Source organism: Lonchura striata, chromosome 36 (assembly GCF_050655825.1).
Source record: "Lonchura striata isolate lonStrDom1 chromosome 36, ASM5065582v1, whole genome shotgun sequence".
NCBI lineage: Eukaryota > Metazoa > Chordata > Aves > Passeriformes > Estrildidae > Lonchura > Lonchura striata.
Genome location: NC_140738.1, coordinates 9720176 through 9742860, shown reverse-complemented (window position 1 = coordinate 9742860; position 22685 = coordinate 9720176). Strand labels below are relative to the sequence as shown.

The 22685-nt window shown below is 53.5% G+C and overlaps 1 protein-coding gene across 1 annotated transcript in view; it reads right to left on the bottom strand.

The window, feature by feature from the left end:
• Positions 1 to 22685, bottom strand: part of LOC110484435 (uncharacterized) — a 308610-nt gene that overhangs the window by 9448 nt on the left and 276477 nt on the right. The window contains 1 exon segment of the mRNA XM_085565453.1: positions 18146 to 18787. Within this exon segment, the coding sequence (XP_085421579.1) occupies positions 18146 to 18787 (642 nt within the window).

Here is a 22685-nt window from a genome sequence, read left to right as displayed (position 1 = left end):
AACAAATGGGAGACAGAAACAGGAATGACAGAGGTCTGGCATGGCTTATACCCCCACCTCCCCTGCCTGTGGGGCTGCTGCCCACAGCAGGTACGTGTGATCTTCTCGCTGGTGAGTACAGTGCTCAGTCCAGGCTTGCCCTCTGTTTCCCTTGTCACTCCTTTTTGCTGATTTTTCTATGCAAGTCCTTTTCAACACTCCTTTGGTGTATTTTGGTGTTGTCCATTTTAGATGTGATAGTCCATTCCTCACATTTCTTCACAAGTCCTCTGCCTCTGTTTCCCACTTTCTCTAACAACCTGAATACCATCTTCTTTCAACTACTCAAAAAGTCCTTTCTCTCACAATACCATTCAACACAATCCACCTCCCTCCAAGGAGATAAAGTAAAGCTCAAAATAAACAATCTACATTATATATACTTCCATTAATCTACATTTACTCACTTTTATTTTTCACTCACTCTCACATACAACAAGGTACCTTTTACTTTCAAACAGTCTACATTACATATCTACACCCTGAGTGCTCATGGAATGTTAATCCATCAACCCAGCAGGTTTAATCCTGGATGTCTCTCAACCCAGCAGAATTTTAGGTGTTACTGTTTTCCAACCCCAGATCCCCTTGGACATTTTTAACCTTCAGTCCTGCTGTGTTGTCCAACCCCAGATCCCCTTGGGCATAACCTCAATCCGCAACCCTGAGTGCTCTTGGAATGCAAATCCCCCAACCCTCTGGAAGGAGCCCCCAGAAAACAAACCCCCACAGCCCCTTCCCACCCACCTGATTTGGGAAGAATTTTCTCTGAGAGAAGTGGAAAAGAACCTGTTTATTTAACAAACAAAACACTCCCCAGCACTAAAAAAAAATGAACAACACCAGATGACAACAAAACTCTTTCACCACTCTGCAGAGATGACAAATCCAGAAAGTCTCTCCTGGGGGTGGTCGCCCAGGTCTGGGCGCTGGGGATTGCTCTGGGCACTGGGGATGGCTGCTGCAGATCACAGAGCGCAGGCTCCCGGTGCTCCTCGGGGTTCCCAGGTCCCAGTCCAGAGCAGGTTGGATGGTATTCAGAAGAAGGAAAGGGAAAGAAACAGTCCAGGGAAATAATTGGACTGCCTAGTTAAACTAACTAACAGGAAAAAGCAAAGGCAAGAGCGGAAGGAAGAGCAAGCAAACAAAGCCAGCAAAAGCAAGCCAAGCCAGCCCGCACAAGCCTCTTGTGGAGAACAGACCATGGGGGGAGGTGAGCCAGCTGATAACAAGACAAAACAAACCTTCACTTTCAGAGTCAGTTCTGAGAGCACAGAACAGAATATCAAACATGAACAGAACCCACGATTGGGGATACAAACACCAGAACCTCACCCTGGGACACCTGGGTTTCCACATCAGCAGGAGACAGTTCCTTCCAGTCGAAGGGTCAGCGGCAGGGTCCTCATCACACCCGTTCCTTAAATGTTATCTGGCCATGCAGACGGTTTTAGCTACTTCCACAAGTACTTTAAATCAACATTGGCTGTTTCACAAATACCTCTGAGTTATTACTGTCAGTTAGTTACAAAAATAAAAGCATTAGTTATTATTTCACAACTACAGCTACTTCTGCAAAAGTTAACATTCTATTGCACAACACATGGCATCCACTTCAATATTTTGCAAAAGCCAAAACTAGTATGTATGTTTTTCACACTGTGCACAAACTAAACTATCATCCAAGAATGATGTTCTGAGGATATGAGCTACACAGGGGCCAGGGCACTGGCCACAAAAAGCTAACAAATTATACTACAGCAAAAGCAGTTAAAAGTGATTACAAACTGTACTGTATCAAAATAGTTGTGACTAAGAATAAGTTGGAGAAGTCAAGACATAAGAGCAAAAGCCACCAACTACATAGTTCTCTATAACAAACCCAGGGCAGGTGTTTCCCTTGCAGGGAGCACTGGGGCCTTCCCCGGGCCCCTTCTGCCCTCTGGCAGAGCCGGTGGCATTTTCCAGCACACGCAGTTTGTAACCAAGAGTCGGGTGCAGCCCAGAAGGCTCCGAGCGCCTCCTCCCAGGCTGACTCTGCAGATCCGAGGCTGCTCTGGGCTCTGCCAGGGCTCTGCTGGGGCTCAGCTCTGGGCCAGGCTGGGCCCGCTCTCCCCTCACATTGCTCCGGGCAGCCGAGTCACAGAGGGAGGAGGAAGGGACACCTCAAGGGACTTGAGGTTTAAGAGAGTTTTTATTCAAAAAACTGCCATACCAAACAGGCTGTCATAAGAGCTGTAACAAACAGGCTGTCCTAACTACCATAACCAACTAGCACTGCTAACTACCATCACTAACTAGTTGTCCTAACTAACTACTGTAACTAACAGCTGTCCTCCAGTGCTTCATCTCCTCCGCTGCTCCCTCAGTTGCTTTGCTGCGGTGATCAGAGGGGTCAGGCTGGAGAGAGGCTTGGCTGATGATAAAAACGGGTGCTGCCCAAAGGATAAAAAAGAAAGAAATGAACTGTTACTTTCCAGAGCAACTTCCTCACAGGCTCTGTTGCAACAGGACAAAGGGAAATGGTCTGAAACTCAGGAGAGGGAAGCAGGCTCAGATTAGATCTAAGGCAGAATCTTTTTGCCAGGAGAGTGGGGAAACACTGACAGAAGGTGCCCAGAGATGTGGGAGGTGCCTCCTCCCTGGGAACATCCAAGCTCAGGCCAGGCAGGGCTCTGAGCACCGGACCTGCCTGAAGATGGCCCTGCTCCTTGTGGGGCACCAGGGGCAGATGCCCTCGAAAGGACCCTGCCAAGCCAAACCCGGCGAGGATTCTGCTTGCTTTGCGTGTGGAACGCAGCGAGGCTGGAGACTATCGGAGGGGCCCCAGCAGAAAACCCCTCCCTGGCACTGCTGCTTCCCCTCAGCTGCTCGGCATTCACCTGCAGCAGCTCCTGGGCAGACCAGCGCTGCTCCTCGTCCGGCTCCAGGCTGCACTCGAGGAAGTCCCGCAGCAGAGCCGACAGGCGCCGGGGCTCCTGCAGCTGCGGGGTCCCGTTGTGCCGGATCAGAGCGCGAGCCTGCAGGAAAAGCAAACTCAGCGCTCTGCCAGCTTCCTTCCCACCCACAGGTGCTCACAGCGACCTCGGGTTCTCAGCCCCAGCTCCAGGGGCACTTTCCTCCCTGGCAGAGATGCTGCTCACAGCTCATTTTCCTGTGCCAACCAAAAAACCCAAACCCTGGTGCTGCCACAGCCATTGGAAAGAGCTGATGTACTTGATTCACATTTTCAGGTCATCCTCAGAGCCAGAAGAGCTGCAACAGCATAAATCCCAAAGCAAATTGTTGTTGGAGACTGCAGAATATTTGTCTGTGTTGAGGTTCAAGTGCTCTGGGAATTCCCTTCCCCAGGTGCAGAAACCTCCAGCTGCTGCTCCCAGTGCAGGGTCACCCTGTGCTCACAGGGCTCTGCAGCCCCTGGAGAATTTGCCTCTTACCATGGCCCTCGTTTCCTTGAAGTAAGGAGGTTCTCCTTCCACCATCTCAATGGTCACAATGCCAAAGGACCAGATGTCCACCTTGGGGCCATAAGGAGAACTGGTCACAACTTCTGGGGCCATCCAGTGAGCAGTGCCCACCATGGAGCTGCGCCGGTCCTGCTCAGAGCTGAGCTGAGCACAGAGGCCAAAATCAGCTGAGGACAGAAACAAACACTGTCAAGGGCAGCTGGAATGAGGAAACCAAGCACCAAGACTCCCCACTCTCAGTCTGAGAATGCAGTAGTGAAGTGAGCTGGAAAAGTGCTCAGGGCTGTAGCCAAGGGAAGGTGGAACTGGACCCTTAAAGAAACCCTCAGCTTTCGTGCAGTGGCTTTTACTGATTCCCTTGAAGCTTTAGATTCCAACTCCTGCCCCTCTGGCAGGGCCATACCCAGAGCAAAGCCACCCCTGGCACCCTGCTGCTCTCCGGAGCTCTCTGCAGGGGCAGCCGCTCTCAGCTGGCAGCAGGGGCCGGGCAGTGCCCCCAGCAGCCCTCGTGGGGCTCTGGCCGGCACTGGGAAGCAGCCCCACAGCCGCACCCGGGAGCGCCGTGCCTGGCCAGGAACACCCACCCAGCTTGACAGAGCCGGCCATGCCCAGGAGGATGTTGGAGCTCTTCAGATCTCTGTGGATCACCCGGTTCGCATGCAGGAAATCCAGGCCCTGCAGGCACTGAGAGAGAACAAGAAACACCAGGACAAAAACCAATGGCTGGAATATATCACACAAGAAAGGACAGGTCGGAATTCTGCCAGCAGCAGCTTTGCTGTGACAGGCCAGGAGTGCAGAGCAGACAGGCTCCAGGCAAACGGTTCAGGGCAAAGCTGAGAACAGCACATCAAATCCAGAACAGACAGAGAGTGCCACAACAGCAGGAAAGAGAGCAAGAACAGAGCAGAAGTGCAGCGATGCTGGCAGGCCGTTCACTGCAGAGGCTCTTTCTTCTCCAGCTCATAAAAACAACAGAGAAACAGAGCCCTGAGCATGGAGCCACTCCTGTTCTCACGCCTGTATGGAAGGACCATCGTGCCCAAGCCATGGCAGCCACAGGCAGGATCCCTCACCTCCCGACTGACAGCTGCCATCTCTCCTTCAGCCATGCGTGTCTGTCTGACAACGCCCTGCAAAGTTCCTCCATCCATGTATTCCATCACCAGCCAGAGATCTCCATCAACAAGGAAGCTGGAAGAGGAAAGCAGTGGCATGGAGATGAATGTGCAATGCTCAATTCCCCCATGGAAAAGCCTGGAGTGGAGTTTTGTTTCCAGGTCACTTGTCCATGAGGACAGAATCAGATGGAGAGACATTCCTGCCAGGCTGCAGAGTCCTTGGAATCTGCACAGTAAAAAGGAGGAGACCCCTGTGAGAAAGGAGAGGCCTTAGATGGCAAGCAGGTGAAAAATGCAGTTTAGCAACAGCCCAGATCAGTGTGGAACCACAACACTGGCCCCCAGCTGGTTCAGCTTCTGAGCTCATCAGTTCCACCATTCCCTGCAGAACAAGGCAACACAACCCCCAGGGTTATCCAGGGGAGGAGGCCATGCAGCACTTGGGACAAAAGCAATCAGAAACCTTTCAGAAAGTCCCTTCAGAAACAGGCAAGGCCAGTGAAAAATGGGCAAATGAGGCATTTGTGCAAACAAGGCCCTGGTTTTCCTGGCATCTGCAGCAATGCAAAAGGGCTGGGAAGAAGAAGCCAAGGGAAATAATTTCTGCTGTGGTTTATCAGCACTTGTTGTAAGACACAGAAAACGGGGTCAGCTTGAAGGAAAAACCAAACCAAAGCAACCAAAGCACACGGAGGGAGCGAACTGCCAGGCTGCTGTTTTGGGAAGATACGGCTGGGTCAGGCATTTTCAAAACAGGCTACAGACTACGGGTGCCAGGAAAGGTTAAGGCAGGGCCCTTGCACAGGGTGAGGCCTGGAGCACTCACCTGTCCAAAGAGTTGACAATGTTGGGGTTCTTCTTGTCCTTCAGGAGCAGGAGCTCATTCACAGCGCGTTCCCTGTTCTGCCCTCTGAGACTCATTTTCTTTATGGCCACCTGAGGGGACATTGCAGACCTTTAACTGGAGGAGTCTGTGGCAGGAGGCCACAGCCAACACGGGGCGAGGCTTTTTGGAGCGACGGAGCCGGGCTGTGCCAAACTGCCCTGGGATGGGCACCAGAACTCAGCAAGGGCCACTCCCACAGCCCATTGCTCTGCTTGCTGGGGCTGTTTACAGGACTCACGGCCAGAGACATTTGGCCTTGCAAGCTCTGCAGAAATGGCCCCTCAGCTGTCAGCCTCCCAGCTCTAACCACATTCTCTGCACCTACAGTCTTCTCAAATGGCCTCAACACTCTCATTATTATTCAAATACATTTTGCAAGCAGGAGGTAATTCTGGTTCTGTGAAAACAGAGCAAAACAGCCGGGAACCCTTTAGCAATTGCATGGGATTTGGTCATGATTTCAGATGCAGCTGCTCTGTTTGGGATTGCACAACAAAGCAAACACACACATCCATTGCTCAGGTGATCCCTGTCACAGGCTGTCACTGACCCCAGACCCAAACACAACTGCAGGGTTTAGGAGAGAGCTTTGCTCTGGACATCCATCTTCTCATTTCTATCCCTCTCTCTCTGTGGACAGCTGAAGTGGAACTAAAGTCCCAAATTGAGCCCAAGCAGGATCTCACCCTAATTAGGCCTTGAGGTACCCTTTGAAGATGAAAGGCAGGATGGAAAAACTGCTAAATAGTGTTCCTGTCTGAGGCTGGGGTGAAGATAAATTGGGCCTCAGTCTCCAGCCCTGATCCATTCACACTTTTAGATATGAAGAGCAAGCCAGCATGTCCTGCTCTGACAGACACTGCTGCCCTCCTTGCATCCCTTTGGGCACTCCAGAAGGACCAAGTGTGTCCCAGCTGTGCTCTGCAGGCTGACACTGCTCTGCCTTCAGAGGAGCAGCCTGTGCAGGAAAGCTCTGCTGGCCCCCAGAGCTGCAACCACAGCTCCCAGCAGAGGGGAGAGCCCTGCAGAGCTGCCAGACGTGCTGGGCGTGTTGGCACTGACCTCTCCTCCAGTGGCCCTGTCGAGTCCTTTGGAAACAGTTCCAAAAGCCCTGGAGACAAAACAGCAGAGAAGAAAGAAGCAGTGCTTGAGGCCCTGGGAGTGAAAGCCAGCCCAGACAGGAGATCTCTGCTGCCTGCAGCGCTCACAAACACCTGGGTGCATCGACCCTTGCAACAACAGCGCAGCAGCCACCAGCCCTCTGCCATGGCAGGTGTGCAAGGGAAAACTGAGACCCAACACGAAGGAATTGGGCTGGAGCAAATCCCAAATGTCCATGCTGAATTGCTCTAGTTCAAAACCTGAGGTGAGCAATGGGTGTCTAAAGAACTGGAAAAGAATGCATTTCATCCTTTTCCATTTCCTGCCTAAGACCTGCAGGATCCACAAGGGCCCTGCCATCAGGCAGGTGATGCATTTTCCCCCAGAGTGCACCAGCTCTGTGTCTGTTCCTGAATGTATGGGCTCTACGAGCTGTGCTAGAATAGAGCACTCATTAGTTCATCTCTGGTTCCTGTTTCTAAACCTTTAGGTTGTTAATTCTGACCGGAAGATATTTTATGAAGTAAAATATTTGAAAGAAATCTCCTTGAGAGATGTTGTCTGACAGTCTCCAGATGGTGAGTGGCTCTTTTAGGCAATCCAGTTCCAGACACAGAAGATCTCACAGGTCCTGCTCCTTGCTGCAGGCAGGACACTGCCGGCCTCAGGGGCCTGTGACGGCTCCTTCTGACCACAGTTCTCAATTCTGATCAGGACTGAGAGACAGCAGGATGGCACCCCAGTGTCTGAAGGTGTTTGGAGCTCTCCTGACTTCTCCCTTGATCCTGCACCAGCACAGCCCCTGGGCTGCTTGTGCAGAAGTAGCTGCCGTGCACTTACCCTTGGCCAATCTGCTCCACTTCCAGGTATTTCTCGGCAGACTCCTCCACGCTCACGATGTTCCCTGAAAGAAACCACGTGGAAGAGGCTCCCTCCCAGAGCCAGACCCCGCCAGAGCAGAGCCAGAATGCAGCCCCACTCCCTGGGGCCGTGAGCCCCTTGGTCTCAGCTGGGGAAGGACAATAAATGCCCCTGTGACATTCAGCTGCAGAGCAACACTGGCTGCAGCTGATGCCGAGACACACACACAGCCCCTGCTCTGAACACAGGAACAGAGCAGACGTACTCAGCTGCACCAGGCACCACTCCCCTCTCCCCTCTGGCTGCAGGGCTGTGCTGCTGTCAGAACCTTCAGCCCAGGATCCCACAGCGGAGGGAGGTTCCGTGTCCTCTTCCCAAGCACAGGGAGGATCAGTGTCCTCTTCCCAACCACAGGGAGGTTCTGGATCCTCTTCCCAAGCACAGGGAGGTTCTCCATCCTCTTCCCAAAACGCTGCAGGTTCGCCATCATCTTTCCAAGCCAGGGGATGTTCACTGTCCTCTTCCCATGCTGGTAGAAGTTCAGCCTCCTCTTCCCAAGGCACAGGATGTCCTCTGTCCTCATCCCACAGCGGGAGATGTCCTCTGTCCTCATCCCACACCATGGGGGCTTGGCCATCCTCGTCCCGCACCAGGGGACATCCACCGCCCTCGTCCCACGCCGGGAGATGTCCACTGTCCTTGTCCCACGCCGCAGGAGCCTCGCCGCTGTATTCCCACAGCGCGGGATGTTCGCCCTCGTCTCCCAGAGCAGCAGGAAGTTCACTGTCATCTCCCGGCACCGAGGGAAGTTCACCAGCGTCCTCCAGAACAGCGGGGAGCTCACTGCTGTCTTCCTCCTCTTTGGCCTCCTCTTGGGAAGCAGAGGGAGCCAGAGGAGGGGCTGGTGCTGCTTTTGTGCCCTGTGGACAGATGGCAGCGTGAGGGACGGGAAGTTCTATCTCAGTGATCACCTTATTTGCCTTCAGCTGCACATCCAGCTGCACAAAGCAGAAATTGGGTTTGGGGCTCTTCAAACTAACAATGGGCTAAAGTCGACATTGCTACTTATTGTTGGGAAAACGATATTCCACTGTGGCTAAAGCCAGCAAGCAATCCTCTGCCTGCAAAACCAGACCTGCAGCCCTTCAAAAGCTCTGCAGCAGAAAAGGAGAAATCTGCTGGGGATCCCTTTGCTGCTGCTGCTGCTGCTGCAAAGACTCTGACAGGAACTTTCCTTCAGCCTCCCAGGCTGGCACTCGGCTGCCACACTCCGAGCTCACAGCTTGCTGCACAATTCCAAACACCAAAGATTCCTTTCCCACTCACCAGAGGAGGAGCTGCTCGGAATCCACACATGAGGTGCCCTGCAACGGGAGAGGGAACATGAACCAGATGCTGTCAGGAAAAAACTGCCTGTGGTGGGAAATGCCACAGAGCAAGGCAACCCCGAGAGAGCATTTTGCTTTCCCAGCGTCCCTCCAGGAGCCACAGTCCCTTCCCACAGCAAGAGAACAGCACAAAATGCTGGGCTGGGTCAGTTCTTGGCTGGGCAGGGAGTTCCCGGCTCTGCTGCCACAGACTCCCCGCTGGAGGGAACAGAACCCCCCAGGGCTCATTGCAAATGCTGTGCACGCCCCGCTGGCTGCAGACACCCCCTTTTTCAGCTGCAGCTGCTGGCAGGAGCTCTCCCAAAGCAATGGTGCCTTCATGGCCATTTGGTTACAAAGTCAGCTGGGGTCCAGAGGAAGAACAGAAAGCACACAGCAAGCCCAAAGCCACAGCACCGAGGGAAAACCTCGACTTACGTGCCAAGTGGGTTAAAAAATAGCCCGAATAAGCCACAGAGTACAGCGTGCAAACTGCAGCAGCCACGTGCTGGATCATTCTGGCTGCGCTGCACACGTCTGCAGACTGCAGCCCTGCAAGCACACAAGGACACCCGTCAGGGCTGGGCTGGTGCTGAGAATGCCTCGGGCAGGAGGATCCTCCGGCAAGGAGCAGTGCCCAGAGCCACTGGGGACACTGAGGCCTCCGTGTCCCACAGCCACGGGAGCACCTCGGGGACGTGGCAGTGCTCCTGTGACATCACAGCAGCAGCTCACGCAGAAACCGCTCGGAAGGTTCTCCTGGGTCACAAAGGAGCACAAAGAACCCTCCCAGGGCACAGCCTATTGCCCAAAGGCTCCAGGAGGAGCTCTGAAAATGCAGCAAACAGGGACACCCCATAGCCCAGCCTGAACACTGAGGAGGAACAAGGACGGGAGCACAGCAGAGGAAACAGGACCTTTAGTCACCGCTACTTCTGACTAAAGCCAGCAAGCCGTATTCCCGCTGGGATCTTTGTTCTCGCTCTAAAAACAAGCAAGGTGCTGCACTCGAAATATACAGAAGGCAGGAACTGGGCAGGAGGTGGGATTAGGAAGGAGGAGGAGGAAGATGAGGATGAGGAGCAGGAAAAGGAGGAGAAACAGGAGGTTCCAGTGCCCCCTGAGGCCGCAGCACCCTTGGCCCCGGGACCATCGCCCCCAGCTCATCCTGCAGGTGAGAGGGGAGGGGGAGCTTGTCCCAAATATATCGGGGAGTCTCTGAGAGGGTTTTTTATTGGGGTGTGTTGGGAGCTTGCAGATTGTGGAATTGAGCCCCAGATGTTCGTCTGGGAGGCCCAAATAAACCCCGGGAGGTTTTTTCTCTGTGTGTGTAGGTTTGGATCTTGCAGGACCCCAAAGCTGAGCCCCTTGGGGGATCTTTGGGAGTCCATGTGGCCCTTGCCCAGTGTCACCAGGGGGAGGACATTGTCCTGGGGACCCCCGGGGGAGCAGAGGAGGGGAACCCCTGGGACCCCCAGAGTGGGGAGAGCAGAGAGGGGCGATCCTGGAGCTGGGGGACCCCCGGCTGGCTGGAAAGGGGGGGAGCCTGGAGAGGAGGAACCCCTGGGACACCTGGGATCTCAGAGTAGAGCATCAGGGGAGAAGGGACCCCATGGAGCCCCAACAGCCCCTGGATCATCCCTAAGCAGGACACCTGAGAAGGGGGAACCCCTGGAGCCATTGGACCCCCATCATCCCAAGGAAAGGAAACCTCTGGAACCCCAAAAGTGGCGAGATCAGAGATAGGGAACTCCTGGGAGTGTTGTTTTGGGCTGAACCTTGAGACTGTGGAGATTTTCATGGACACAAGAGTCCTGCTGAGTTCTAGGGATGGACTTGGGCAGGAGGAGCCTCCAGTCCAAGGTGCTCGCCTCTTGTTTTTTCCCCAAACCAGGATTTGTCATTCCCTGGGTGTGGCTGGATGGAGGAGGAGGAAAAGCCCCGGAGATGCTGCAGGAGGAGGAGCTGCAAACCCAGCCCAGGGAGCTGCAGGGAGGAAAGAGCCACCCTGAGCCAGGAAGGCGGGCAGAGATCCAGGCGGAGCTCGGAGCTGGTGGAGAAGCCTCATGGCAGGGAGAAGTCCCACAAGTGCTTGGAATGTGGGCAGGGTTTCAGCTGGAACTCCCACCTGATGGAACACCAGAGGATCCACACTGGGGAGAGGCCCTACGAGTGTGGGGAGTGTGGGAAGAGCTTCAGTGGGACCTCCGACCTCACCAAGCACCACAGGATCCACACTGGGGAACGGCCCTATGAGTGCTTCCAATGTCAGAAGAGCTTCAGGTGGAATTCAGAGATCATCACTCACCAGCACTTCCACACCAGGGAGGCCCTGCGGGTGTCCTGAGTGGGGGCAGAGCTTCGTGCGCTGCTCCAGCTCCATCCTCATGGGAGGATCCGGGCTGGATGATCCCCAGTTGTTGCAGCCTGAGCTGCTACAAGGAGAGTCCACGGTAAAGAAGCAGAAAAGGCCTTTGCATGGTATCCACAGATGTCTGAATCAGCCATGCCGTGAGATGTTCAGGGTTTTCCCCAGCACACCCATCCCCCTGCTCCAACTCTCAGCTCTCCCTGTCCTGAGGAGTCGGGGTGGGGGTGACCCTGGTCCCTGGGCAGTACAAAGATGAGGCCCAGTCAGGGAACAGGGAGGGAGTGGCCCAGGGACACAGGAACAGACACAGGAACAGGGCAAGGAGCAAACAGAGTCCAACAGCCCCTTGAGGGAAGCCTCCCGCATCTCCCCAAACCAGGGAAATGCCCCCCAGGATCCCCACAATTCCCCTTTTTATATTATTAAGAAAGCTTCTCTGGAGGATCAACTGATTCAACACAAAATGACAAAATCAGTCAAAAGCGCTCATACGACAATTTTCAAAATGCAAACAATTCTGAGTCTCTAATGTCCAAATAGATTTTCTTAGAGCTGGCAGGAGGGATGTGGGGTTTTCTTAGTCCGGTTTATCAGGAGATGGAGTCAGGAGCCTTCAGTAGGGACTGGTTCTCTGGCCCCTGTGGCAGTGCTGCTGGCTGTGACAGACTCTGTACGAGGTAATGTAGGTGGTGGTGTGCCTGTTGGAAACTCCAAATAGAAATCATTACTTTTTAAGAAAAAGATGGTTAATTTAGGAAAACTTTCCTTTCTTCCCCCCCAATTACACTCCTTCAGGTATTATGAAGGAACTCTGGGGAAAGGGACTAGTGGAGGGAGGCCATGGAAAGGGGGAAAAGGAGGTAGGAATTTGTGGGAACATAAAAAAGGGGTAATAGGACAAGGGAAAGGAAACAGGGAAAGTGGGAGGGGGGCAGGGAGGCCACAGGAATTGGGGAAGGGTATTAGAAGAAGTGGGACTTATCAGACAGGAAAGTTGTTTTGATATGGAGGTGGAGTCTTGGATGGAAGGTGGCTTATCGGTGTTCTGTGCTCTTTCAGCTTTTGGGCTGTTGCTGGGATTTGGCTGCTGGTTTTGGGTTTAATTTCCCCGGTAGGAGTGTGGAGGACTTCCATGACATGGGTAATATTTCGCAGGTTTGCAGTTTGGTGCATGTTTGCTACCTTGCACTGGAACTCCACCAGGTCCTGTCACATCTGCTGCTTGGGGGCTTTTTCTTCCTTGTATTATATTAAATTCCACAATTTCTACATCTCCTAGACTGTGGAGTTATTTCCTGCGGTTATTCTTTTTTATAGCAGTCTGTTGAACAAACACATCTTGTTTGTTATCATTCAGGGTTATGAAACCGTATCTGTTTTTGACATTGAACCATTTCCTGTCCCCAGAACGTTCATGGCAAGGACTTTTTCACCTTGGCCAGCGGGTTTGCGTGTGTGTTGGTGATGCTGGACGTGGCGCCGGTGCTGGGGCGCTGCCGTGCGGGGCTCGTCCCGCTCCCGGCGCTGGCGGCCGCGCCGAGGCTCGGCCCCTTCTCCTTCCCGGGCTCTGTCCCGGCCGGTGCCCGCGGACGCTGCGGGCGCAGGAGCTCCGGAGCAGCAGCGGGGCGGGGGCGGCAGTTTCGCCCCAGGACTGCGGTTCTGAGCCGCCCCCGGCGGGGCTGCCCGCCCGCCGGCCTCGCCCGCCCGCCCTCGGCCCCGGGGCCGCGGCTGCCGCTCGTTGTCTCCGTGCGGGACCGCGCCGCGCTCCCCGCCCGTTTCCCGGACGCTGCGAGGGCTGATCATTTCTAGGTGTTCTGGAGAGGGCAGCGAGGTCAGTTAAAGTGCACAGGAGGCCAGTGAGGGCAGTTTGCTTGGAAATGGCCGAACTGGCCACAGTTCAAGCACCTCTCGTTGTTAATGGGCACCACTGCCTCCCCCACCCCTTTGCTCATGGCCAGGGCTAAAGCAGTTTCTGAAGAAGAGGCCTTAGTGCAGGTGTCGACCATCTGTGGGATGGTTGGCTCTGGATCTTGGGGAAGAGCTCCGAGAAGCTTTTTGGTTTCCAGGTTGGCGTTAGACATTGCCATTTTTCCCAGGAGTTCATCCCTGGCCTCTACATTATCAATTTGGCGATCGATGGCCTCTGGGAGGTGGTCAACAAACTTAACAAATGTCTCTTCAACCCCCTGATGGATTGAAGAAAAGTTTTGGACAAGGGTGGTTCCACCAGGGATTTTTAAAGGAGCAGTCTTTGCAGCAGATTTGATGTCATCTAAGACATTGTTGGGCAGCATGACCTGATCCTCTGGTCTGCTAAATTCCCCCTCTCCTGCCAAAGTCTCAGGGCCTTCCTGGCCTTCGCCTAAAACTTCACTCAAGTCATACTTGGATAGGATTGGCTTTAAAAGTTTTTTCCACTGCAATAGTGCAGTGGTAATGTAATGGAAGGCATGGGGAATTAAGGTATGTCCTGTGAAAGTTTAGTCCAATACATTTTTAAAATATGGAGAATTGCGGCCGTAGTCTCTGGCCGCTTTTCTCAACTCCTTCCCCTCAGTGTGAGGAATCCGCTCCCATCGCGGCTCCTTTCCCCGTTTAATGACGACAGGCGCCACAAGGCAATCGAGGTCTCTCACCAAGTCCAGGTCCCCATCCCGCAGGGCTCCTCCCTGATCTGTGTCCAGCCTCCTCCCGGCCTGTTGTTATTGCCGGGGTGCCGCCGTCCTCATCCTCTTCGGAAGGTGGGTCGGGGCGGGCTGGAGCGCGCAGCCTCCGGCGGAGCGGTGGGGCCCGGTGACTTGGGGCCTGTAGGCCAGCATGGCGGGCTTCCAGCCAGGCCCGCGTTTGGTTCCGCGGCGTGGGAACCGGGATGGGCTGGAGAAGGAGGGAACCACCCTCAAGGGCCCACTCGGGGATGTGGGCAGGGGACAGAAGGGGCTGGTCCCGACGGTGACACCATCGACGCAGCTGCGAGCGCAGGGGAGGGACCCGAGGCGGGGCTGTACAACTGACATTCCTGGAGCTGGGGACCAAACTGGGGACAGGGCAGTCGGGGACAAGGGAGCGGGGAAGGCTCTGCTGGAGTGGCCAGGGCCAGCCCGAGAGAGGGACTGAGTGGGGCAGGAGGCAGCAGGGAGTAGGTGACAGCCCTGTGCCCGTGGGCAGGGTCTGGCTCCCATCCCACCCATAGGGGAAGCAGGGTTAGGATCAGGGAGGGAGTAACATGGGGAACAAGAACCAGGGACCCAACTTTCTCACTTAGGCTTTACTAATTTAAAAATCAAATTGAAAATAGGATTAAACTTGCCCACTTTATAATTTCCACCCACTTGTATATCATAAATGCATCACCCAACTTTCCCCCAGAATGAAAGTGACAAAACATCTTCCTGGGAAGCCTCAGGAAAGTGCTCAAACAAAAACTGAACAAAAGTTTTAAGATCCCTCTTTTTAAATGAAACATTCCCTAGTACTAAGGTTGCTTTAATCTGAATATAAATCTCTCGTTGAGCTGGGGATAAATGATTGTCCATGTTCCCCAAACAACCCAAAATTCCCCCCCACGAGGCAAAAGGATTAACTTAAGATAAATGTGTTCATGTGTAGTGCTCTCCCCCGGGAACCTGGCAGCCCACGCTGCAAGTACTCACCAATGCGAGGGACACAAAGGAAAAGCGAAACCTCGAGGGGGCTGGTGGGCTCCTGCCGGTCCTTTGGATTCTGAAAGCTTCCCTTCCAAAGCGGCAGCCTTCCCTCAGAATTCCAAAGGGGTGCCGACAGGCCAGGAGAAACAGTCCTCACAAAGCGAAGGAAGAAGCTCCTCCTGGAGCTGGTCCCAAACGACGCTTGAATTCCCAAAGATCCCAGATCCGATGACCTTCAGGAGACGCTCTCCGGGACTGGACAACTGCCCAAGGTCCCTGTTCTGGGAGCCATTTGTTCCAGCCTGAACTGCTACAAGGAGAGTGCAGGGTAAAGAAGCAGAAAAGGCCTTTGCATGGTACCCACAGATACCACGGGACAGATACTCCAGGGACAGCAGCCAGGTACTGCAACAGCGACCCGCACGTTATGGAGCAAAGAAGGACTGCGGTGGGCTGGCTCTGCCGGTACAACCACGAGTATCTCAGCCCGTTCCTCACGGAGCGCCGAGGTGAGCGTGGGGCAGAGCGTGTGCCCTCGAGCCCTGCTCTGGCAATGACCCTGAGGCCCCTCAAAACCTCCCTGGGAATCGCCCCAGAGCCCTCAGCCCTCCTTGTGCCCATCCCCGAGACCTTCTGTCCCTGCCACTGACCCCGTGGCTCTCCCAGTCCATCCCAGTCTCTCCCAGCGCCTCCCGGCTGTCCATCTCAGCCTGGCGTGGCGCTGCCGCCCCTCAGCCAATCAGAGCGCGAGTCTCTGATGACTCATCAGTTGCCAGGCAGACCCGCAGCGCCGCGTGCCCCGCGCTGGACTCGGCCTCCCAGTGCCGCGCGCTTCATTCCCAGTTCCTCCCAGTGCCGCCCCAGTCCCTCCCACTCCTTCCCAGCCCATTCCCAGTTCCTCCCAGTGCCGCCCCAGTCCCTCCCACTCCTTCCCAGCCCATTCCCAGTTCCTCCCCAGTTCACTCCGAGATCTCCACCCTCTGCCAGTGCCCCCCATCCCCTCCCCTCTCTCTGAGTATCATCCCAGTCTTTCCCAGTTCATTCCAAGTCCCTCTCAGTCCATTCCCAGTCTGCCCCAAGGCCACACCACCCCTCCCCTCTCTCTCCACGTTTCTCCCAGCTGATCCCAGTGTGTTCCCGCTCTCTCCCAGTCACCCCCACCTTGTCCATCTCTCTTCTGCCCTCGAGCTCCCAGCCCAGCCCCGGCCACCTGCTCTGCTCCTTGGTGGATTTCTACCCGGCCCACACCCAGCTGAGGTGGTTCCAGGGCCAGCAGGAGCTCTCTGTGGTGGCCACCGACATGGTCCCCAACGGGGACTGGACCCACCAGCTCCTGGTGCTGCTGGAAACCTCAACCCGGGCCGGGCTCACCTCCACCTGCCAGGTGGAGCACGTCAGCCTGGAGCACCCCCTGAGCCAGCACTGGGATACAGGGGAGGAATTGGGGGCGCTGGGAGAACCACTGGGATGTGCTGGTTTCAACTGGGAGGGAGTTGGAGAGCCTGGTTTCAACTGGGAGAGGAGGTTGTGGATTTGGAAAGGCTAAGAAGGGGTTTGAAGGATACTGGGGAGGGTGGGATGGGGTTCTGGGGGTCCTGGTGGACACTGGGAGGGAGTTTGGGTGTGCTGGGTGTGACTGGGAGGGATGTGAGTGAGCCTGGAAGAGCTGGATGGAGATTGGGGATGGAAGAGCAGAGATTGGGACAAGGTTGGTTGTGCTGGGAAGAGACTGGGAGGGGTCTGGATGAACCCTGGTGGGGCTGGGAAGGGAATGAGAGAGAGTTTGGGGGTCCTGGAGCAGTGGGGGACAACTGGAAGGAGGCTGTGGGATACTGAGAGGGACAGGAGGGGCTTTGGTGGGTCCTGGGAAGGTGAGGAAGGGATCAAGAGGGAGGTTTCAGGGATCCTGAGTAGGTTGGGAGCAACCAGGAGGGTGCTTGGAGGGGCCTGGGTGCCTGTGAGAGTTTCTGGGGGGTCCTGACCCCTGCGGAGACCCCAGAGATGCTGCTGGATGCTGCCACAGCAAGATGCTGGCAGGAACTGGAGACTCCGAGTTGGGCTTCATCTTCCTGGCACTGGGGATCTGGTTCTACCTGAACAAGAAAGGGGGGTCCCGTGAGTCGTATCCCACCTCCCCCAGAATGTGAATGGTCCCCCCGGGGACCCCAGCCCGGTGTCACCCCCTTTACTCTGCCCACAGAGCTCCTGAGCCACTGGCAGTGAGAGCCCCTCCCCGTGGCCCCGGACCCGGCCGACACCCCCTGCTCCATCCCCACGCTGATTTTGGGGGGGTCGAGTGTCCCCCAGCCCTGCTGTCACTCTGCCCCTGCCCGCCTGCTCCCAGTGTTCCCAGTAAAGCTTCCCAGTTAAACCCAGCCCAGTTCATGGGGGCACTGGGGAGGGACTTGGGGGGACCCCACGGCGGGGCCGGCCCTGGGCAGGGAGGGCGGGTCCAGGTGGGGAACACTGCCTGCTGCGGGTCTGCCCGGCAACTGGTGAGTCATCAGCCCCGCTCTCGCTGATTGGCTGACTCTTCTCCACCGCGTTCTCTCATTGGCTGAGGAGAGGCCCGGCAGTGCAGAGAAGGAACGGGAGAGATCCCGCCCCGAGCACCGGCACGGGGACAACAGACCCGGCCTGGGCACAGGGAGGGAATTTATTACCAACCAAACCACGGCAGCACCAGGAGAAGGGAAAGAAATCCCTCCAGCACCTTCCCCCACCCAACGGGGATCACCCACAACAGGGTTATCCACCATGGAGAGACGGGGACATCCCAGTTTAGAACAAAGCCAATTTTATTGAGTGTACCAGGTGTTTATACAGGGATTGACTTGTATGGTGATTATAGAGGGCTCTGTTTTTGGTAACAATTTCCCATTGGTTACACATTCTTCGAGACATCCAGTAACCTGGGAACATTTATCTTATCACAAAGACTCACACCATTTTTTCTGGTCACTTCTTGCCCAGGGAGACTGAAACTGTGTCTGTGTCTCCCACAGTTTCTGCTCAGTCAGGCCTCAGATATCGGGCCCCTTGATCAGCTCCATTGCTTTACTCTCTGTTTTATTCCCCATATGGGGGCACCAGGGCTCTGCCCAACGGGGGTCACTGGGGATCATCCAGCCTGGATCCTCCCATGGGGGATGGACCTGCAGCAGCACACCAAACTCTTCCCTCACTCCAAGCTCTTACCTCACTCTCTTCCCTCACTCCAAGCACTACCCACACTCGGGGCACTCACAGGACTTCCTTTAGTGATGCCTCCGTTGGTGTCTGATCAACTTTGAGCTCATGGAGAAGCTCTTCCCACACTTCCCACATTCGTAGGGCCTCTCCCCGGTGTGGATGCGCCGGTGCACGGTGAGGCTGGAGCTTTGCTTGAAGCCCTTCCCGCAGTCGGGGCAGCGGTAGGGCCTCTCCTCTGTGTGAATCCGCTCATGTAGAAGGACACTGGAGCTGGTCCGAAACCTCTTCCCACACTGGGGACACTCGTAGGGCCTCTCCCCAGTGTGGATGCGCTGGTGTGTTCTCAGGCCTGAGCTCCTCCCAAAGCTCTTCCCACATTCCAAGCAGTCATAGGGCCGTTCCCCAGTGTGGATCACCTGGTGCTGGATCAGGCCAGACATGTCTTTGAAGCCCTTCCCACATTTCCCACACTCGTAGGGCCTCTCCCCGGTGTGGATGCGCCGGTGCACAGTGAGATTGGAGTTGTGCTGAAAGCCCTTCCCGCAGTCAGGGCAGCGGTAGGGCCTCTCCTCTGTGTGAATCCGCTCATGTACGAGGAGATGGGAACTGGTCCGAAACCTCTTCCCACACTCTCCACACTCGTAGGGCCTCTCCCCAGTGTGGATCCTCTGGTGCTCGATCAGGTTGGATCTCCGGCTGAAACCCTTCCCACATTCCAAGCACTTGTGGGGCTTCTCCCTGCCATGAGGCTTCTCCACCAGCTCCGAGCTCCGCCTGGATCTCTGCCCGCCTTCCTGGCTCAGGGGGCTCTTTCCTCCCCGCAGCTCCCTGGGCTGGGTTTGCAGCTCCTCCTCCTGCAGCATCTCCGGGGCTTTTTCTCCTCCTCCATCCAGCCAAGCCCTGGCAAAGACAAATCCTGGTTTGAGGGAAAAACAAGAGAAGAGCTCCTTGGACTGGAGGTTCCTCCTTGCCCAAGTTCATCTCAGGAAGTCCTTGGGAATCCTGTGTCTGTAAGAACCTCCAAAACACCAAGATTCAGACCAAAAATCCCACAAACTTCAAGACACAAATCAAAAACTCCCCGAACATCACAAGTCAGCAAAAACCTCCTTCAAAAGATAAAGATTCAGCTGCCACATAAAACCAAAGCACCAACATTTAACGCAAGAAAGCTCAGAAACACCAAGATTCACCCCGTGAAAATCGTGGATCCTCCTCCACAGTCACCTGCTGCATGTGGGGGGAGCAGCGCTCCTGGGGCTGGGGGGAGGCTGCAGACACAGGGAGGGGTGGAACCTTCTGCTGCTTCCTCTTTCTGCTCCTTCTCCTCCTCCTCCTGTGTCTTTGCTCTTCCTCACACTCCTCTTCCTCCTGCTATTCCTCCTTCTCCTGCACAATCCCACCCTCTCCTGCCACCTGCATCCTTTGACCATTTTGTTCCTCAAGGCTGCTTCTCCTTCCCTTCTCCTCCTGCCCCCAGGCCCAGCACCCACTGCCGGCTCCCTCTTCCCCCCAGCCCCACAGCATCCCAGCGCAGGGGCAGGGTGGAGCTGGGGCAGGTCGGGCTGGGGCAGCGCTGGGCTCTCGGCCGCTCCCGCCCGCACTCGGTCCCCACTGCAGCCGCTCCCGCCAGGACAGCGCGGGGGGGCCCGGCCTTGGCGCTGCCCCACTCCCACCTCCCCAAATTCCCCTCGCGGGGCCATGGGGCCGAGGGGGGGCACAGGTGGGGTCCAGGTGGGGAATGCTGAGATAATTTTAAGAGTGGGTCCCCAAGAAGAAGAATTGGAATTTGTGGTAGACACAGGGGCAGAATGAACCTTTCTGTTAAATATTCCAAAAGGTTATAGTGTAAGCAAAGATACCGTAATAGTAACAGGAGCAAAAGGAGAGTTTCACAGTACCCGTTATTAAAAATGTGGTAATAGAAGGAGAAACTAAATTTTGGATGAGAGATGTTTTCTTGGTCCCAGGGGCAGGTAGCAATTTATTGGGACAAGATTTACAGGTGAAATTAGGAATAGGGGTTGTTCCAGAAGATGGGAAGATGACAGCTAGACTTTTAAAACTAGGCCAGGAGGATGGAAGAAGAATTAACAAGGAAGTTTGGGCTGGGGAGGGAAATAGGGGAAGATTAAATATTGACCCCATAAAGATTACAACTGAGGAAAAAAAAATTGTCCCATACATGTACGGCAGTATCCTGTATCTTTAGAAGGACAGGAATGTTTAAAGCCAGTAATAGAAGGACTAACAAAGGATGGGACATTAGAACCTTGTATGTCTCCCCATAATACCCCAATACTCCCAGTAAAGAAGCCTGATGGGAGCTATAGACTGGTACAAGCCTTAAGGGAGGTTAACAAAGGAACTCAGACCGCTATCCAGTGGTACCAAATCCTTATACTCTTTTCAGTAAAGTTCCTCCCCAGCATCAGTGGTTTAGTGTAGTGGACCTTAAAGATCCCTTTTGGGCTTGCCCATTAGCCCAGGAGAGCAAGTTATCTTTGCTTTTGAATGGAAGGACCCACTAACTGGAGAAAACAGCAATTAAGATGGACAAAACTACCACAGGGGCTTACAGAATCCCCAAACTTATTTGGACAAGCTTTAGAAACAATACTACAAACTTTCCCCACTCCCCCTGAAATACAAATTATCCAATATGTGGATAATCTTTTACTTTCTGGGGAAGCTGAAGCTGAAGTTAGAGAGGCTACTATAAAGCTTTTGAATTTTCTTGGGGAAAAAGGATTAAGGGTATCAAAAGGGAAGCTGCAATTTGTAGAATCAGAGGTAAAATATCTTGGACACTTGCTTAGAAAGGGTAGTTGGAAGCTCAACCCTGACTGAAACACAGGGATTCTATCCCTTCCCCCTCCCTCTTCAAAGGGGGAAATCAGAAAGATACTCAGATTATTGGGATAATTATAAATTGTGGATTGAAGGATATACACAGGCAGTAAAATTTTTGAATAAAAAAAATTGACAGAGGGAGATGATATAAAATGGATCAAAAAGGATAATGAAAAATTAAGAAAAAAGAAGTTAAAACTAGCCCCAATATCAACTTTAAGCTCACCTTCACTAGCAAAACCCTTTCATTTGTATGTAAATGAAAAAAAGGGGGTAGCTCATAGGGTTTTGTTTCCAGAGTGGGGAGGAGTAAAGAGACCCGTGGCTTATTTATCAAAGATGTGGGATCCAGTAAATCAAGGCTGGCCAGTGTGTATTCAAGCTATAGCAGCTACTGCAATCCTAGTAGAGGAAAGTCATAAACTGACTTCTAGAGGTAAATTAATTGTGTGCACACCTGATGCAGTACTAAATTTCTTCCAATTTGCATTGTGATTTTTATCTTGAAATACATAACTTACTGTACTCTAGGATTGAAAAACTAGTTTACAGCTGTGACATAGCAAAACCTGCTATTAATTTGAGTCAGTGCAGGCTGTTCAATCAAGTGTTCTCAGTGTGTAAAGTTAAACTAAAGGTAACACCAACTGCTTGGTAGGTCAATGAGAAACAATTTTCCTTCCAACCAGTCCTTTTTCATGTACCCAAATGTGTTTTGCTTTCTTAGTTTTTTTGTTTTGTTTGTTTGCTAGTTTTTCTGGAAGTGCTAACTACTTGCAGTGTATCTAGAACAGCAAATAAAATTGTGCATACAAAACACTTGTAAAAAAATAGGGCTCATTTTTTCCCAGAATGGGAGGTGGCTACATATAGAAAAGGGAAACTACAAAGCTAAATGAAGAAAAAGTTTCAGTATCTTCTAATGTAAACAATTTGTTACTTCCAGCATCACAGTGAGTGTGTGACACACACATATGAAAAAGATGGTGAGGGAGATCTCTGTTTACTACAGTTTCCTATTTCTTGAATGAGTTAGAGAGCTATGAAGCAATTGTGATTCCTTGTGTGGATTACCCAGGCCTGCAGGGAGGGCTGGGCCATGGTTCCCTCTGTGCTGCAGGCAGCCCTGCAGCGTGGCAGCAGTGGCTTGCCTCTGGTGAGTTTGCAGGCAGGGTGCTCCAGCACTGCAGTGCTCAGGGGCAGTTTCCTATTTTGACATCAAAGCTTAAATTCAAGAGTGCCTCTTCCCATCCAGTTATTGTTTGTACTGTAAGAACCTCTTCAGAGAGTGTCTCCTGGCAGTCAAAAAGAGAGTATTGCAGAGATAAATTCCTTACTTGCTGTCTCCCCCACTGTATCCACATTTTGTCTATTCCCTCTTCAAATTATAGATTTGTAAAACTCATGCTCTGTGTCCTCAGATGTCCTTCCCAAATCAAACCTTGGCTTCTTTGCAAATTATATTACACTAACAAGCATTGCCTTAAATTATTATTGCAGGCAAGATCACTTCAGAAGTAAGTTTTTGTTTACCTTGTTCCTACAACCCTTTCAAGCTTGTGAATGGAAAATTGTGACAGCAAAATAAGTCTTTAGTTTTAGCACTGTCAGCTGTGGGTAGCTGGTAGCCCTTGGTGGAGGGTGCCGTGAATTAAAGGCCTGCAGAACACACATAACAAAAAGTAATTAAATTTGTAAGGAAGATGAAAAAGGAGGGAGAGGTGATTGGCAGACTCACCTCTCCAGGATGTAGGACTAATGTTAGAAAGTGGACTGATATTGG